The following is a 19033-nucleotide window of genomic DNA, read 5'->3' on the forward strand; positions in this document are numbered from 1 at the left end:
CAATTGTCGTACACTAGTATTGTACTTCGGTATTTCCCATTCCAACAGAAATTACCCCACATGATGCACGCGTGAGTACACGTTCCAAACCACAATGCGTGACCGCACGAGATATTCCAGGACGATCACCAGACAGGCCAATAACATGCGGAAAGAAGACGAATCATCAGAATATGTCTTAAAGAAAAGAAAAGAAAAGAAAGAAAAAGAAATCCTCACTACAATTTGCGCAAAGTAGAACACCTTGACCTTTAGGCCATCTATTCGCACGTCAAGTTCATGAAGTAGTATGAGTATTTGCACTGTTCTTACTACCATGAAGTGGTTTAGGAAGTCAACGGCACGCCTAAAATCACATAACTACGTCATGTATACGTACTAGAAAAAAAGTAACTTTCTTCTTCCAATGATGCATTTTCTCTTTAGCTGGAAAAAGGAAGAAACTTGTTCAGAAGTACGTCATTTGTTTATTTACACATGTTACAATAAGTTATTATTACTTTTTCTTCTTTGCGTAATTTCCCCTTTTTTTGATTTCAAACGATCAACCAAATTATATAAAAAGGGCACTTTTGGGCTTTTGGGAAACATAACGGTGCGATCTTCCAGTAGTAGCGACAAGAAGTACAATCCTCTTGCTCCAACATCCAAAGACTACAAGATACGTCTATACATAATGTATAAGTTCACGGTGAGTAGTGTTCTTTCTTAATTTCCACATTCAGTTCCGCAAACTATTAGCATATTTATACATCTATTCAGAGGTGGGTTCTTAGGAAAGGCACATAAGTAAAAAGTAAACATCGCATGAAACTAAGGGAAGAAAATTTATTTAATGTACGGATTCGTTGAATTTGCATTGTAAGTTTTATTCCTATAGTTTGAAGCGAGAAAAATATAATTTTTATTGATCTGACTTCTCTCAACAGCAACCACGGTTTATTTTCATTCATCAACTTAATGTAATTTTCTAGTAGTATCAACTTCGTTCTATTTGGCCAAAGCCTAGCTTCCTCATGACTGTGTGGTTGGTGTACGCGACTTCGACGCGAGGAACCCGGGTTCGGTTCTCGACGGGAGCTCATGTGGTTCAGTTCCCACATTAAGCTGTAGGTTAACGTCTCATCTAGCTCTGCTGCTGAACGGGACACTAAACTCCAAATCAACAAAATTGACCAAACTTATTTGGATTGTAGGCCTACTTTTATTTATTATTATTCTAGCCTACGTATAGTGAGTAAAAGTGAAGCGATATGGGTCATTTGTGCTATTTTAGTTTTCGCTTTGTACGATTGAAGCATAAACTTTAGTCGTGAATAGCACAAATGACCCATATCGAGGAGAGAACAGCCTAATAATAAGAGACTTGTATTGTGTAAATCTGAAATTATCCTAGTCTCAAGACCAGAAACGTTTTAAAGGATGAATTCGGGGAGAGGTTCAAGCTCTCAAGTTCATGTATATCTACTAAGTTTAGGCACGATTTTTGTATTCATATCTCAATAGGTAAAGTTTTATTTTTTTTTCTAATATCTTGAAGATAAGAAGGAAGGTTCAAACTCAGTAGAGTTCCTTTTGGGTAAGCCACCACCCACCCAAACTGATTTGCAATTTCCACAATTAGGAGTATAAAAAGGTTCAATTTCCTGGGTGAAACATAATTCCAAATTTTTTAAATATAACTAGCTAAACAATTGTGTTTTTAAAGATGTGTGACGTACACTAAGCAAAAATTGAACTTGCAGTCAGTAGCTACCTCCAGTATCTCTATCTAGACAAATGGTTTCTAATTTTGGGTACCTCGCACCCCCTTCGTAAATTTTTCCTGCACATTAGTCTTACGTACTTTTGGTCTGACCCCTTCTGCGATTCAGATCCAGCGTTGAATTCTCAAATCTTCAATAATAATAATAATAATAATAATAATAATAATAATAATAATAATAATAATAATAATAATAATAATAATAATATTCTCACAGTTTATATTTATTTCCTGCAGGATTTCTTCATATTATTATTATTATATTCTATTATTATTATTAGTATTATTATTATTATTATTATTATTATTATTATTATTATTATTATTATTATTAGTAGTAGTAGTAGTAGTAGTAGTAGTAGTAGTAGTAGTTTTGTTCTTACTCAATACTGTGTTTGTAAGGTAGGCCTATTTAATTTAGCATCTTTGTTACTACATTAGTAGTAATTATTTCTATCAGTAGCTTCGCCCTCCTCGCTCAGTAAAGACCCTTTCAGGGGCGCCTCGGTAGGTTGGAAAGCACTGCTCTAGACTAGCAGAAATCATTGTTACCCATTAAAGCATGAATAACGGAATATTATTACAAAAATTGATGCATTCTGAGGAAATTTTAAAATGAGATTTAAGCTCACATAATCCTGTTCTAGCGTATTCAGAAACCAGGTCATTCAAACTGGGGTTTCGCGTTACTACGCTTTCCTTGGCTTTTCCGTATTTTTTGCAAACAATTCAATATAAAAAAGCAATATTATCATTTTTTTTAAAAAAAAAGCATCTAATACTTACAAAATGCTAGTAAATAGGTTAACCATAATTTCAAAATCTTTGGTAGCGATTATTAATTCATTTAACATTTTTTGTCGATGTTAAGGCAATGTTTCTCGCTTTTAAGCTATTCAGTAAAATTTTATTGAAGGTCGTATTGAAGATCCTTAAGGAAGCATACATATTGTATATACACTGCAAGTACAATGTACAAAGAGTTTTAGAAAAAAAAAAGGTATTCCTTCTTCTTTTCTATAAGAAAATTATTCATTTAGATTAGATTAAATCAGGCTGGAATATGACGCATTCAATGCACAAAAGGATCAAGTCTCTTTTGGTCAGTTTGGACGTATGCTATCTCATCCTTAAGATTTCTATCACGATCTTCTTTCAGAGCTTAAAATACTATATGTTAAGCACGTCTTGTGTGTTAGCGACGTAATTAAAATTCAGAGTTGAGTTTAACGTCCCTTTCAACAGCGAGGCTATATGAGACGGGACCTATTGATTCTCGAAGTGGAATTCGAACTACATGAGTACCCGTCGGGAATCGAACCCAGGTCTCCCACGCCATATGCACGTACGCTAACCGCTTAGCCACGAAGGAGCTCAAAATGAAAATTCTGGGTGGAGTAGTTAGGAAAAGAATGGGATTTAATGAATAGCTTCTTTCTACTTAAATTAAAACATTCAAGTTTCTCAAAGAACAGAGTTACGAGTAGTTAAGAGTTATTAGGTTACGGTAAATTTATTACGTAAAACATAAATTAAAGGTTTCGAGTAAATAATTAATCCAACTTAATAATCTATGCTAATAATTTCCATCCTCATGCACGCAAACCTGAATGTCCTTACCCTAACCTATCCTACTTTACTTTGACTTAACACAATTTAAGTGGAAGTTTTAAAAATTCTTATTTCCCACTTTACCATTGAGTTGTGTTCGATTTCCTAGGATTCTGATAACTCTTCTTGCTTGTCTAGTGGCTAGCACAAGATTCCGATTTGTTGCACTAGACGCCAAGTTCGATTCCAACTGGAGGAATATCGAACACACTACAATTGTTCGGATTTTAATTTAAATTGTATGTTTCATGCTGTAGGTTTTCACACACTGTTGAAAAATTATTTCAACATAATACATAAATGCAAATCAACAATCATGGAACTAGGATTATTAAATTTAATTAGTAAACCAATTGCGAGCAATTTAAAAATTGAATTTTCTCTTCTGTCAGAAACAGTGTTTCTCTTCCAGGCGTGTTTCCAGACGTGCTCTCCCCCCGGAGCTGTAAGAGTTCCCCCCGGAAGGAGACCAAAATAATACGTCTGTGCCCTCCCGGAATACTAAGTGTGCCCCCCCTCCCGATACATTGTTTCTGAAAGAAACATTGGTCAAAAACTAAACAGTAAATATGTGATTTAGCTTTTAATAGTCAAAAGTACTTTTAATCTTCAAAGTGGTAAACATCCAAGAATATAACGATAGACTAGTTTAACTTAAGAACTTTTGAATGAAGAATTAAAATCAAAGATAGAAGTATGGACACTACTTCATTATTGTTCTTTATAGAACGTTTTGACTTTAAACTATTTTGTAGTTTTTTTTTTGTTTGTTTGTATTGGAGTAGTGCACTACCGAGATATTTTATATTCTAGTGGCTTCGTTAGGCTTTTGAACAAACTGAAGGTCATCAAAGCAACATCCATAAGAGATACAGGATTCACTGATCTTATTACACATATATAGTTTAGTGAATTGACATAAGTAAACGGTAACAGTCTCTGCTAGCACTCAAAAGTCCAGAATTCAAATCCTGCAGAATGTCATCTTGACTGACGTTTCTACTTCAGTATTTTTCTCAATCATACCAACCAAGTACTGGAGGTAATACAGTTCGCGGCATAGAAAATGTTACAAAAAGTTTAAGTCCAAATTACTAACAAACTCTTGTACCGTGTGCTTATGCATTGAGAAACACACGACTCGATCGACTATGTACTCCTGGTATTCAATCCAACTCGCCTTCCTCTCCTTGTATAAAGCAGACGGAATAAATAGGAACTATGTTTACAAGATTTACAGCTCTAAAACCGTCTCTTTCATTCGTTTGTTCTGAAATACCTTTGTAGAGCAATGGAGTGACTTCTCCTAAACTTTATATACATTATAGGAAAATTATTTCCCCCTTAACATAAGCAAGAATTATACGATTTTAATGTAATACTGCGTTTACATTGAGGTTTCGTCTTGAATTTGAAACCTGTCAAGGACGAGAAAGATGAATTCACCCCTCCCTCGATTAAAAAACGGATCTACGATCATTTTCGTAAAACTATGTTCGGTTTTGATGCAATACGTTTTGTATTTTTGAGGCTTGTTAATAATTCCCATTGTTTGAATTTAAAATAAGCAAAAATTGGGACTAACCCCCTCCCTTTCCCCCTTCGATGAAAAAATGACATTATCTTATAATTTGATACAATATTGTGCATAATGGTCTTTGAAGCTTTCTTATAATAATCATTGCCTGAGATTCAAATCAGTCAGTTATAAAGGAATGTATTTACTTTCCTCCCCCGATTAAAAAATGTGTTCCAGTACAATTCTGTTTAAAAAATATGATTTTCAAGATTAAGAATCAGTTGTATTAGGTAGGATAAGACGATTAAAATATTCAATAATAATAATAATAATAATAATAATAATAATAATAATAATAATAATAATAATAATAATAATAAAACTTTTGATTCCTTCTAAAGTATCACTAGTCTAATGTATTTTGTGTACTTCTTTGTACCAGAAAATCAAGGACGCACTATTTTTTTAATTTTCAGATTATTTTGGTAGTTGCTCTTTTCTCCCTCTGCATGGCACTGCCAACAGAAGATTTGACATCAGCCGAAGCCAGACATCACGGAGGATTTGGCCATGGAGGTTACGGGCATGGAGGATATGGCCATGGAGGATACGGTCATGGTGGTTACGGACACGGTGGTTATGGACATGGTGGTTATGGACATGGAGGATACGGTCATGGTGGTTACGGACATGGCCATGGAGGATATGGACATCATCGAGGTTAAATAGTGAAAATGAACTAAAAGACAATTTCGAAACATATCAATCCCAGTTCCTGTATATAGTAATATACCTCAGTTGTCACTGTTTTTTATTTGTAAATTAAAATGATTTTTTTATACTTAATTTAAGTTTTTGTGTATTCTTTATCTTCTACGGATCTTATGTAGCCAGAAACTTATAAACAAGCCCTTAAGCGTTTGCCCACTTTAAGACAGACGAAAGCTAGGGATTACTTCAGTCTTCGTTCCTAGGCGCTTGTGCATACGGAATATTCATTGAAGTACTGGATGTCACTAAGGTCTTTATCTGATTACGACTAATTGTGTTTGAATGAAACGTTTACAGTTTGAAAGAGATGTATTCGAATCCCTAATATAAATTACATTAATACATGTAGACACACATAATCTGATTTTAAAGTGTTGTATTGGCTTTGTTGAAAAATACAAAATAATTGTAACAACACCAAGTGTTTAATATGGCCCCTTTGGACTGCACAGCACACACCAAGTCGATGGTGGAACTCTTAACTACACCTTGAACAGTGACGCGAGAAGAAGTTGGCGAGTTGACTGATAACTGGCGCGCGAGATGTCACTAGAGTAGGTTGCTCCTGGGCACTAGTGATTTGTCCCGCCAACCAAACGGAACTTGAATGACCTCTCTTTCAAACTGTAGGCGTTCCATTCAAATATGATAAGCCATTTTCAAGCTTATAATACTTTGAAATCAGATGAAGACTTTGATCACTCTGTATAAGTTCAGTATACTCGTGATGGATCGATGTGTATATTCCTTGTTTTTTTCTTTTTTAAAAAATGTCTATATGTAAATTAAAAAGATCGAGTTTTCACGGAAATTCCTCAAAAATAGGCTCCATGTTAATGTTAAGAATTTGTCCTACATATTGATGCAATTTTTAAAAGCTTCGGAATTTCGTAGTAAGAGGTTGAAACGGATGTGAATGTTTTTACCACATGTGCACGCTTTTAGATTATAAAAAAATATACTTGTCATCTGCCATGTATGTTGATTACCCCGTAAGGAATAAACTGAAGCATAACTTCGGTATTTTATAAAGAAACTACATACCCCTAACTTTCGAGAAAAGTCTATTCAAATTAGTATATTGGCTTTGAAGTTACTAATATTAAAAAATGTTTTTTTCTGGTAGTTCGTTTCTTACCGACCATACTACTAAAAAGTTCAAAAAACTAGGAAATATGGGAATGGAAAAAAGAGGATATTTTAAAATATGAATAATGATAAGAAAACGGTTGCATTTATACCTATGGGTGGATAAGGAACATCCAAATTTGGAAGTATCATATGTGTTGCTAATAACAAATGTAACACTATTATATAAGGGGATGAAGACTCAGTGATAGTGTTCATCTCTGGTGCAAAGAAGTTTTTGTTAAATTCCAGGCCATGTAACATCCAGTGCACAAATAATTTTTATATATTTTCTTTACGATCCTCTCGTTTCCTCCTAAATTATCATTCCACCAATTTTTTCATAATCATTCACCTGTGTTTATCATTTCACAAATTCAGAGTCTGATTTTTATACCATTGAGGTTAAGTAATGAAAAAAACAAGAAAAACAAAACAAAGAGTATATCAGCATATCAGCCCCAGTTCTTGTATGTATTGCATATTATATATATATAATGAAATCTTAAAGTTTTACGTCACATGATTATGCAGGTGAGGCTAAAGGAGACGGTGATGATGAAAAATGAATGAAGTAGTGGAATGAAGAAAGTATGAGGAAACGGGAGAACCCCGAGGAAATCCACGCACGCGGTGTTTGTCCAATACAAATTTACTTGGAGCAAGCTGGGATCGAACCAAGGACCAGAGGTGAATGCTCTACTACTGAACCACCGCGACCCGTATATATATATATAGGGGTCGCGGTGGCTCAGTGGTAGAGCATTCACCTGAGATCCTTGGTTCGACGGAAATGTAAACAAATCTTTAGTTGTTCTTTATAAAGACAAGACCAAACTGGACGGGACGGGACGGAACCTGTTCCGTTTTGTCTCGTCTTTATAAAGAACAACTAAAGATTTGTTTACATTTTCGTCATTTTTAATGATGCAATTTCTCAATGATCATTTTAAATGATAGTTCTTTAGTAACTCAGTGAGACAGCTTCAAAATATATTGTTCCCTGCTCCCCTTTTCACACATTAAAACTTTACCTTATTATTAATATATGGAATTTGACACTTTACAATTTTAATACAAAATCAAACCATTTTTAAAATTGTGTTGTCATTTTCTCTTTTAAAACAACGCAATAGGACAGGGCTTCTCAACCTTGGGGTCCTGACACCTAGGAGGAGGGTCGCGAACGGAGGTGAAAATTTAAATGTAAATAGGATCTAGCAGCAGAAAAATATTTTAAAAGATTATTTTTAATTTCTTATTTTGATATTTGTATGACAACACTTACTGTTAAATACAACAAGACATATTAAACAAAATTTTAAATTGTTAAAAATGGGCTTTAAAAACATTTAAATGAACGAATAATGTTAACAGATGAATGTTAACATTGTTTGGCTAAGTTTGGCTAAGAAGAAACTATAATGAGGGGCGTCCTAGCGGTTATGATGGCAGGAAAGGGAGAGAAAGAGCGAAGGAGAATACAATTGAATCAATAGTTTTGAAAAGGTTATGAGTCAGAAAATGACGATTTTGCTTTAATCCAACTTTTTATTTATTTACTTTGTAATACCAATTGATTACAAGAAGTTTTTCATTTCGTACAAAAAAGAAACTCTACTTCCTCAAACGATGTCGATCATTTCATATCTATCGGAATTTTAAAAAATTAAACAAATTTCTTTCGATGTTCCCATAACTTTACTTTTCTGACTCATGACCTTTCAAAACCAATGATTCAATTAATGGACGACATCAAAACAGAGAAAGCATATGTGAAAACGAAGAGGTTAGCAGAAGACCGCAGAGCATGGAAGGTTCTCAGTTGCAGCAAGTGACCTGTCAATAAAGGCAGAATGCCTATGTTAATGGTGAAGTATAAAGTAAATAAATAAATAAACGAATGAATAAAATTCAAAATGAAGGCTATATACACATATAAAACTATAAGCGATAAGCAGCCATAATCAAAAAGTTTATGACAAACCTGAAATTACTTTTGAAGGTCAGTGGCAACAGGATGTGATAAAATTGGTCATAGGTTGGAAATAGGTTGAGAAATCCTGTATTAGGTATTCTAATGTAAGTAATGACGATGTGTTCTGCTCGTACCGGAGATGTGGATACTTGTTAGCCTGTAATTACAATATTAATTCTTCAGCTTTCTTCTCCGCAATCTTATTACGCTCCGAAACTGGATGTGTTGTTCTCATAGGTAATGCTTTGGACTTGCTAAGTTGAAAATTAATTATATCTCTGCAACTTATTTCGATCATTTCTTGTTACTTTCTTTCTTTCTTTCTTTTTTTAAAAAGAAAAAGAAGCTAGGCTAGTCTTTAAGAAATTCTAAAAACAAAGAACAAGTCAGACCAAATTCTTACATTATTTTTAGCATAAAAGCAAATAAAATCTGTATTAGTGATGGGCAAAATGATTCATTTTGGTGGATCGATTCATTTATTCTGATTTGCGAAAAATCTCTCGATCATTCGATTCGTTCATATGAATCATTGAAACTTATGTGCTTCATCTTGGACAAGTAACGTGACTAGTGATGTAATATATATATATATATATATATATATATATATATATATATATATATATATATTATGAGGAAGATTTTCCAATATATTTTTTTTTCGGAATTTTTTCCATTCTAAACAAATATCGACTATCAAGTATTAACTCTTCATTAAGATATAGGAATATTAAGTAGCAGCAAGTTGTAATTTTCCAATAACATCTTTTCACAGCTGGAAAATTTTGAAATTTTATTTCGTACTTGATATTGAAGAAAACTCACAACATGTTTCTGTGTGTGTAAAGTGCAGCGAAAATAAATGTTTTTGAAAATATATTTACGTACTTAATAACAATAAAAACATGTTGCATACAAGCTCCTTATAAAGATTTTTGGTCAATTCCGCGGTAAGTGACCCTACGAAGGGAAAATTTGAAGTTTCACCTTGGCCTACCTAAGTATTAAAATTCATTTTTAAGAATGCTGAATTTTTCATACATGAACAAGATGATACCAACTTTGATTCGTAGATGGCTCTGCAGGAGGTAAAATATGGCCACTTTCATGTCGCAGAATATCGTACCTACATTTGGATTTTAACACAAAGTTTTTTCCTCGTAATTCCTGTAGGTAAGTTAAGATCGCGTATGGTACTTATTAAGATAATGTTTGTGTTTACATCAGTGACATTGTTTTGCACATAATTTAATAATAGCAAGAATATTATAATAATTTATTTATTCAAGTAGGCTGTCGTGTAAGTCACAAGAAAACATAAATAAGTTTATGTATTTATATACATAATTAAACAAAAAAGCTGTTATTCTAAATTTTCTTCATTTGGACAGACGGTAATCAAAGGCCGTGCAGAAAGTCCCGAAATAATACGTGTAACTCTTTTAAATACAAAATATAATATGTCGTGTAAGTCACATTTCTTTCCCTGTCGTGTAAGTCACATTATGCGTGTCGTGTAAGTCACATTTTGTTGCAATGTTACTACATTGCCAATAGTAGCTAACTTCAGTAAAACGTATAAATAGTGAATTGATAACTCAATTAATGCATTAAGTGCCATGTTCAGCGTAAGAGAATGAAAGATAAGGAGGATAAAAGCAATATTATGAAGTATGGGTGTGAAATGTACTTGACTGGACTATAAATGTAATAAATGAATGAAAAGTTAAACAATATGAGTCAATGTGATCTAGAAAGAAGTTTTAAAAAACGTGACAGGAAGTATCTACTGTCTCTGGAACAATGTCGGCTTTTTTGTTTCCGAAGTTTCTAGCTTCAGCTACTTTTAATACTATTATTGGTTTTCTCGTACTCTCGTTGTTTTGGATACATGCTTGTAAATTGGCATTTATTGCCTTTATGCATCTAAAACTCAGGCCACCCGGTATAGGACGGAGGTGGGCATGTGGAAAAGAATTCTTTCAGATCTATTGAAAGGATATCATCTCGGCATTTGCCTGGTGTGAATGAGGAACACCTCAGTCAGGATTGCCAGCTATATGTTTTAAACTCGCAACCTACCGAGCCAAATCTAACACACTACTACTCTGTCACGCTTCCTTGGTAGAAAACGTACTTACTCAAACGAAAATATGTAAGTCACAATAAAGTTTACTTTAAGATTATGAAATTAGGACATGTCAGATATGTGACACTTGTCTTTTTTATTGAATTTTCAGATATGCCTAGTTCAGAAGCTGAATGGAAGCGGAAATAGATAGAGAAGTTGAAAAGAATGATATTGTATCAAATGGATTTTTAGTGGAAATTACTGTTTTATGTACCAAGAAAAGATACAAACCGGTCACTGGATATCACACAGTTGTACTATGTAAACTGCAATAATATATTTTCCTGAAGAAAAGGAAACCACAGAACATGATTTGTGCATAATTATATCTGATTGTATGCATCAAGATATGTTGCCATTTGCTTGTTTCAAGTCTACACTTATGGAAGATTTTGAAGGGTGTCATCCGGGTTTTCCGATCAACAATGTGAATTATCAGTCGGATGATGGTGCACAACATTATTCACTTTGTTCAATAACATTGCAGAAAGTTGAAATGTCTCGGCATTTTTCGGCTACGAACTATGGAAAAGGCTCTCAAAGACAAATTGATCCTCAATCTGCTTTATAATTTATTGAGAGAGCACGCAAGTTATGTCCGAACATTAATGTAATATACTGTAGTAAAGAGTATTACTTCATTACTTTCATTGTGTTTTAGCGTATACTATTGAATGTTGTCTCATCTAAGATATTTCTTCACCACGAAGGAAGTTCGATTTCATTCCAGAACTGTTCATTGGCGCATGTGAAGGGAATAAACGCAGCAAAGAAGTGATGAAAATATTCTACTGGAGACATGGTATTATTACCCTTCGCCGAAAAAAGAACTATTAAATATTTGTTAGATGTGGAGAAAAGAATCAGAACAACTGTATGTAACATTTCTTCGCAATTACCATCAAGATAAAGAATTTTATTGGCCGCAACAGAAAGATTGGGCCTATGTTGCATTTAACAGACGTCGATCACAGACATAAATTAGAATTTGACAAATTTTGCTCGAATAAAAGAACTGTTAACTTCTTGTTTTGTCTGTTAACTTCCTTTTATCTCTCTAAATCATTAGTGCCACTCTATCCGCCAATAGATTTTGAAAGTGTAATTAAACGGAGACACGATGTTAGACTTGTCGTGTAAGTCACAAATTTATGTCGTGTACGTCACGTTATATTTGTGGCATATATTTTAAAATAAATACAGAAAATATAATAATTTTCTTTTGGTCTTGTAGCTTGGTATCTACTTAATATATGTAAAAAGTTTTAGTTTTTTTGCAGCAATAGAAGAACAGAATTTTCATATAGTTAACCGTTACTCAAAACACCATGTCTCCTACTGTCGTGTAAGTCACGTATATATTTAGAGACTTGTTTCAGCCATTTTGTTTACATATTTAAATGCTGCAAATAAAAAATGAATGAAGGACTTATTGACCCTTATTTATAACCTAAAACTTGCCCATGAAAATATCTTATAACTTTTCTAATACATAATATTTACTGCCGTCTGACGTCTGTTGTCGTGTAAGTCACAAATGGAATTAGCCTTTTATTTGTAATAGAAAATAAGAAGTTTTGCTTTAATTTTATTGTGAGTTGATTCACACAGTCAAGTATGTAACTACGAACTTTGACGAACTTGTACAAAATCAGAACTTTATTATGTTATAAAGCAATTTGGACCCTTCAGTTAAGATGCAACTAATTTTAGATTAGTGATGCAAACAGTCTTATAAGTTGTAGTTATTCTAAGTAACTTGAAACAGTTTATATAGTAGTAACAACTTTTGTTAACTCTAACTAACTAACTAACAAATTCTATGGACTATGGAACCCGAAGGATCAATCCCGCGTTTACAAAAGCTCTCTACTGACTTCTTTTCCTTAGCCAACTGGATCCAGTTTCTACTTTTTATTCTTAATTCTGCGAGATCCATCCTAATATTGTCCTCCCATCTACGCCTAGGTCTTTCTAATGATCATTTTCCGATTGGCTTTCCAGTTAAAACTTTGAAAGCATTCATACTGATTCCATTCTGGCTACATGACCTGCCCACCTGAGTCTCCTAGATTTGATGACCCTAACAATGTTTGGTAAACCGTATAAATTATGTAGTTCCTCGTTATGAAGTTTCTTCTATTCATCATTCCCGTTCCTCTTAGGCCGGAATATTCGTCTCAGGATCTTGTTCTCAAATACTTTCAGTCTACGTTCTTCCCTCAGAGTGAGCGACCATGTTTCGCAATCATACAGAACAACAAACATAATTATCATTTTATATAGGCCTATTAAAAGCTTCAAATTTCTCGACGGAATTCGGGACGGCAAAAGATTTGAACTGATTAATAGCACGAATTCCTTGCTTTTAGGCGACGTTTAAGTTCGTGAATATGGTTTTGGTCTGTTAATATTAATTCTAGATATTTGAAAGTATTCACTTTATCAAAAGTATTATTTGATACTTTAATGCATTCATAATTTGTCATATTATGATTCCAGTGAACTTCCATGTATTTAGTTTTCTCTGCACTTACTTCTAAACCCATGTCCCTGCAAGCGTTTAATAAGACTTCTGCATTTCTTTTTATTGTTCTCCTACCATATCCTAGTAATTATTATAAATTAAAATCGTAAAAATGGCAGTCTAAAGCTTTGTATTAAAATATAATACTTACTTTATATATATATATATATATAAAGAATAGTAAAGCAGATCACAATAATTACTCGATAAAAATACGATTATAACGAAAAAAAACTAAATATCTTTTTACTTTGTAAACTAAAATGAAGTTGCTTATTGCGGATTGCAGCTTTGTATTTTTCTCTTGCACATTTCTTCCTTTTCTTTTTTTCTTTTTTTTTTTAATTGGAAGAAATCAATCTGTACATTAGTTACAATTGATTGTCTATTCTAAATTAATATATGAACAACTGTTTACTTCGTGAAACTTTTCATTAGTTGCTTTAACGAGTTACTTCAATTAAACTTTGGAATTTTGGGTAATCGAAAACTTACGAAGCTATGAGAAGACATTATAATACGTGTATGAAACTGATGAAACATCAATATTATGATTTTCTGTTATCAAACATGAATTCTAAGCGGAAGAAAATACTTGAAATTTTTCTAACGACGTATTTTCCAAAAGTGATAATCTCGATTCTTCGAGAACACACTTTTGTGTTTGTAAATTACATTGTTGTAATATTGTGTTGTAACATATGAAGATAGTATATTTTTTTTAAAGGTCAAAGTGTCACTAACCGCGGAAATATCAACAAATAGAATAGCATTTTAGTAGTATAAAGAGAGAAGATACTATTAGTTTATTGTGATATGGTGTTTGGGTTTTGATAATTGTCCTATAATTTATTACTAGTGTAATGCAAATCGAAGAACTTCAAATTATTTGGGATTTTCCCCGTATATTTCCTATATTAGGTACTATTAGTCAATAGTAACTACGTATATCATTAATAAGATATCGTGAAATGATAAAACACATTTGTGTTATCTTCACAGGGACTAATAACAAGGAAAAAAGTTTTTGTATATAGACGACGATTATGGCAAGCGCTCAACACAGTTGCCTAACTGGAAGTAGAGGGAGAGTAAGCGAACTGGAGAGTAAGCGAATTCAAGAACAACCATGAAGCTGGTAAGAATATTTGATAGGAAATATTGTAGATAATTTATAGTGCCATGTTTGTTTTTTTTAAAAAATAAACTCATAAGGCTTCTTATTGCAAAGGCCTCAGCAGCAACGGAATGTCACTTGTCGTGAAATCAGCAAAGGCAAGCAATGCAGGGTTTGGTCCAAGGAAAGATGGGCTTCCATTCGTACTCAGGTGGTGTTGATGTTGCGGCGTCCATCAGCATAGTGAGTACAATTAAGGAGCTGCTTGAACTGAAAAGGCAGCGAACTCATATGTAGAAAGCCACCATTAACAACAATGTGTTGTATATACATAGGAACAAAAACGTGAGTGACACAAGTTGTAGGCCTAGGACCCTAAGTGGTATTACCCACGAGAAGAGACGAGTTAAGGTTTTCCTCTCTAGTCACATAAATTTGATAGAAGTCTCGCCTCGAAATTTTTCTCGTCTCAGTTTCTAAATTTATACCATGAATTTTCTTATTTTTATCTAGAAGCTATTCGAATCCTTCGGCGTCACGAGAGGTCAACGAAGGGAATTATAAAACATTTAAAATGTATTCATTATTTGAGTATATCTTGCAATGAACTGTGCATTTTTATACATTGATAAATGTTTTTCATTGTATTCTTGTAATCACTTCAATTAATTATAGTTTATTTATGAATCAGGGGTAAAAGTGGATCTGAAAAGGTAGGGGGATGGTAGGTAGCGGCATGACGTCCTGCCGTTTCCCCTGCTTATCTTTGCCTATTGTAATTTTTTAGGAACTGGGGGACACCGTATATATTTCTTGGAGGTGGGGCGACGCCGGCCCCTTGCATTCCCACTCACTTTTACCCCTGCTATGAATTATGTAGCCCTAAAAGAGTGTTCGAGATCTAAAATTTGAGTGAATTAAAGTTGTCTGCGAGATACATGAAATTTCTTGACTCGTCTCGAGCTTAAAGATGTACTTCTTGCCTCGTTTTCGAGACGAGATATTTCCTCGTGGACACCACTATACCAAAGCGCTGTTTTGCAAGGTGTGTAAATTTAGTTGAGTTTTAGGTTTATTATTACAATGAATTAAGGGAAAATGGTACAAGTTATGTTTGTTTATTACGAATAAAAACAGTTTCCAAACTGTTTAATAAAAAGTACTCGTAAGCAGGGACGTACACAGAGGGTGGGTCCTGGAGTCCCGATTCCCCGAAGTCCCTATATTTCTCTAAATCTAGTCTAATTTTAGGGGTGATTTTGCAAATTTCAATATAACTTATTCGTATTGAATTTGAACTCCCTCTAAAGCTCTGGACCCCCTCCCGAATAAGTTTCTATGCAGATGCTTGCTCAGAAGTACTATCTGACTTCTGCTTGGTTTAATTGTTAACATTCAAACCGTTCATTCGTGAGATTTGAATTCGATTGCTAGTAAAAGAAATCAGTTATTAGGTAGTCAGTTAAGGTCATAAAAGTGTCGTTAAGCTTACCAAAATAAATAGTAAGTACCAAAGCTCGCAATCAGCTACAAAAGTTTGAAGGGGTCATAAATATGTTTGGATGGGCACATTAAAACTTTAAAAGCGCTCAACTTCAATAATTACTGAGATTTTGTACGCGTTATAACCATAATTTTACTTGGAGGGCACGGTGGCTCAGTGGCAGAGCGTTCATTTCTGGTGCGCCGGATCCCTGGCTCGATCCCAGCTCGCGCCAAGTTGGCTTTGTGGTAGACAAACAACGTGTTTTTGGGTTTTCTCGGGGTTGGCCCACTTTATTCGTTCCACCATTGCATTCGTTTCTATCATCACCGTTTCCTTTAGCTTAGCCGGCATAATCATGGGACGTAAAACTGAAAAATGTTATTTTCCGTAATTTTAATTATGTAAATTTACTCATGGTACCCTCTGTATTATTATTATTATTATTATTATTATTATTATTATTATTATTATTATTATTATTATTATTATTATTATTATTATTATTATTATTATTATTATTATTTTACTCGTGAACAAACTTGAAATGAGCCAAAAGTGTCTTATTAGAATGATTGGTTTTACGTTAGGACTGGATTATTACTCTAGCATGTATGAATGCTGGAAAACATTTTAAGTTGAAACGAGTGGCTGACACGAGAAAATTGATTGACTGTATTTGTAACAAAAATTAAAAAAAAAGGTAAATACTCAAGAGAAAACGTTAATTTACCACTGAACTAGAAGTTTATGGTTAGAAATAGATGTCGTTTAGGACAGAAAGAAACTGAAGGGCCCACGTGGCAGAGCAGTTTGCTTTCTTAGGAGCATTTCCTTTAGTATTTTGCATAATGATACGAACTGCCAATGTTAATGTAACCTTAATCCAAGGAGGGAAGCTGCTAACAATATTTTATTACATTAAGAAAGATTTCTGCAGTACAGTGAGTGATTCGCATTTTTGTTCGAAAAGATATTGAAGGTAGCCTAACAAAGAAAAAAGAAGGAAGGGAAAGTTTAACTGTAGTGCCGTGAAAACGAAAATATCTAATAGTGTGAGGATTTTAGGTTTTATTCCTAGAAGTGGTAATTTAACAATATGATGTTGAAACATTAAAAAGTACGTTATAAAGTGAAACTAATAGTTTATAACACATCTCTGACAAAACTAACTGTTAAACCAGCGAGACGATCCTTAGGTCACCTCTATTGAAGAATATACGACATACACTTACAAATTTATTTTATTATACGATATAATTATTAGACTAATTAATTATTTGGAGTTTGGGAACTGTTTTCAACATCGAAGTTACATTAAGTGGAACCTACTACTTAAAGTAGATCGGAATGTTATTCGGATTTTCTATGCTAGTAATCTCAATGGTTATCGAACTATGACCACACGTACAGAAAGCATTCTTCTTAGCAACTTAGACACAAAGGGTCGGTTAGAATTATTTGTAGAACCTATACTAACTGTGCTCCCTAGTGGCTAACTAGTTAGAGTGATCTCTTTACGTTTGAAATATCTGAGTTCGATTCCCGGTGAGGCTACATTAGACTGTTACTATATATATTTCACATAGTTCCGCTGTTGGAAAGGAACATTAAAGACCAGAACAACCAAACTACTAATTACGTGAAGTATTGTTAAAATACAATGAAATAAATTATGTAGACCGATATTAATTTAGTTTTATTTTTTCAGATTATAATACTAGCTTTTACTTTTGTCATAATTATGGCAAAGGAAGCAGCAACATCTCAAGAGTTGAAACCAACGACAGTTGGTGAGGAAAGAGCTATCCAGAAGGACGGACTAGATCTATCCAGAAAAGCAAGGCACCCAGCTCAGGTCAGGGACGGACTAGAATTATCCAGAAAAGCAAGGCACCCAGCTCAAGTCAGGGACGGACTAGACCTATCCAGAAAAGCAAGGCACCCAGCTCAAGTCAGGGACGGACTAGACCTATCCAGAAAAGCAAGGCACCCAGCTCAAGTCAGGGACGGACTAGACCTATCCAGAAAAGCAAGACACCCAGCTCAGGTCAGGGACGGACTAGACCTATCCAGAAAAGCAAGGCACCCAGCTCAAGTCAGGGACGGACTAGACCTATCCAGAAAAGCAAGGCACCCAGCTCAAGTCAGGAACGGACTAGACCTATCCAGAAAAGCAAGGCACCCAGCTCAAGTCAGGGACGGACTAGACCTATCCAGAAAAGCAAGGCACCCAGCTCAAGTCAGGGACGGACTAGACCTATCCAGAAAAGCAAGGCACCCAGCTCAAGTCAGGAACGGACTAGATCTATCCAGAAAAGCAAGGCACCCAGCTCAAGTCAGGAACGGGCTAGATCTACCCAGAAAAGCAAGGCACCCAGCTCAGGCCAGGCGCCCACACCAAAAGAACCCTCAACATGTGCGTTACTCATTGGTTCACCCTACACCACTATTTTTCCATCCTAATCAATCTTATCCATTTTATTTATAATCAATATTGTCAGCTATTTGTTTCGTTATGGTTAGTACAGATAGAATGGATTTGAATCTCAACACGAAGTATATGGAGAACAATGTAACTAAATAAATGTATCGAATAAATGGAAAATGTATTTCACTCCAGCTTTTAAGAAAAAATAAATCTGATTTCAAAGGCATTTCATTAGATTACTTATTAGCTGTCTTTGTAGTTAAAACAATGCTAGTGAGTGTTACATCAAGGTGTAGTACCCGTAATGCACAAGGTAGGTGTAAGAACGGAAATTAATATTATTTTATCACTCAAATGTTACTATGTTGCATACATAATGAACTTTTATGTACAATCTTGTTCAAAGGACCTTGCTCACGTACTTTATTTAGAAGGTCATATTCTGGGAATCGAACTTACAAAATTCTAATACTCTGACTCTAAGTGAAGATCTTAACCACTTAACGTAAAAGGACGAGTATACTCGTCTTTTTATATTTTATCAAAAACTTAAAACGACGAGTATACTC

At 34.2% G+C, this 19033-nt stretch overlaps 1 protein-coding gene and 1 long non-coding RNA gene across 3 annotated transcripts; both read left to right on the plus strand.

The window, feature by feature from the left end:
* Positions 1-547: 547 nt before the first annotated feature.
* On the plus strand, positions 548-5722 carry LOC145666181 (uncharacterized). The gene is made up of 2 exons (XR_014127698.1): positions 548-691; positions 5372-5722. It is a non-coding gene; the product is annotated as an uncharacterized LOC145666181 (long non-coding RNA).
* An 8697-nt stretch (positions 5723-14419) lies between these two features.
* On the plus strand, positions 14420-18690 carry LOC145686231 (uncharacterized). Of its 2 annotated transcripts, none has more exons than XM_081759326.1 (2): positions 14420-14571; positions 17745-18690. In XM_081759326.1, exons 1-2 carry the CDS (start codon positions 14563-14565, stop codon positions 18522-18524), a joined length of 789 nt encoding a protein of 262 aa, XP_081615452.1. In that variant the 5' UTR covers positions 14420-14562; the 3' UTR covers positions 18525-18690. The 2 variants fall into 2 exon arrangements, with proteins under 2 accessions (XP_081615452.1, XP_081615443.1); XM_081759317.1 differs by lacking the exon at positions 14420-14571 and adding an exon at positions 14650-14793.
* Positions 18691-19033: the final 343 nt, after the last annotated feature.

The sequence above is a fragment of the Thermobia domestica genome, chromosome 1 (assembly GCF_964235325.1).
Source record: "Thermobia domestica chromosome 1, izTheDome1.hap1.1, whole genome shotgun sequence".
NCBI classification, from domain to species: domain Eukaryota; kingdom Metazoa; phylum Arthropoda; class Insecta; order Zygentoma; family Lepismatidae; genus Thermobia; species Thermobia domestica.

Coding starts and splice junctions, on each gene's coding strand:
- LOC145686231 (XM_081759317.1), top strand. CDS start 14,716: ATGCAGGGTTTGGTCCAAGGAAAGATGGGCTTCCATTCGTACTCAGGT. Junction 14,794..17,744: donor TTGCGGCGTCCATCAGCATA/GTGAGTACAATT, acceptor TTATTTTTTCAG/ATTATAATACTAGCTTTTAC.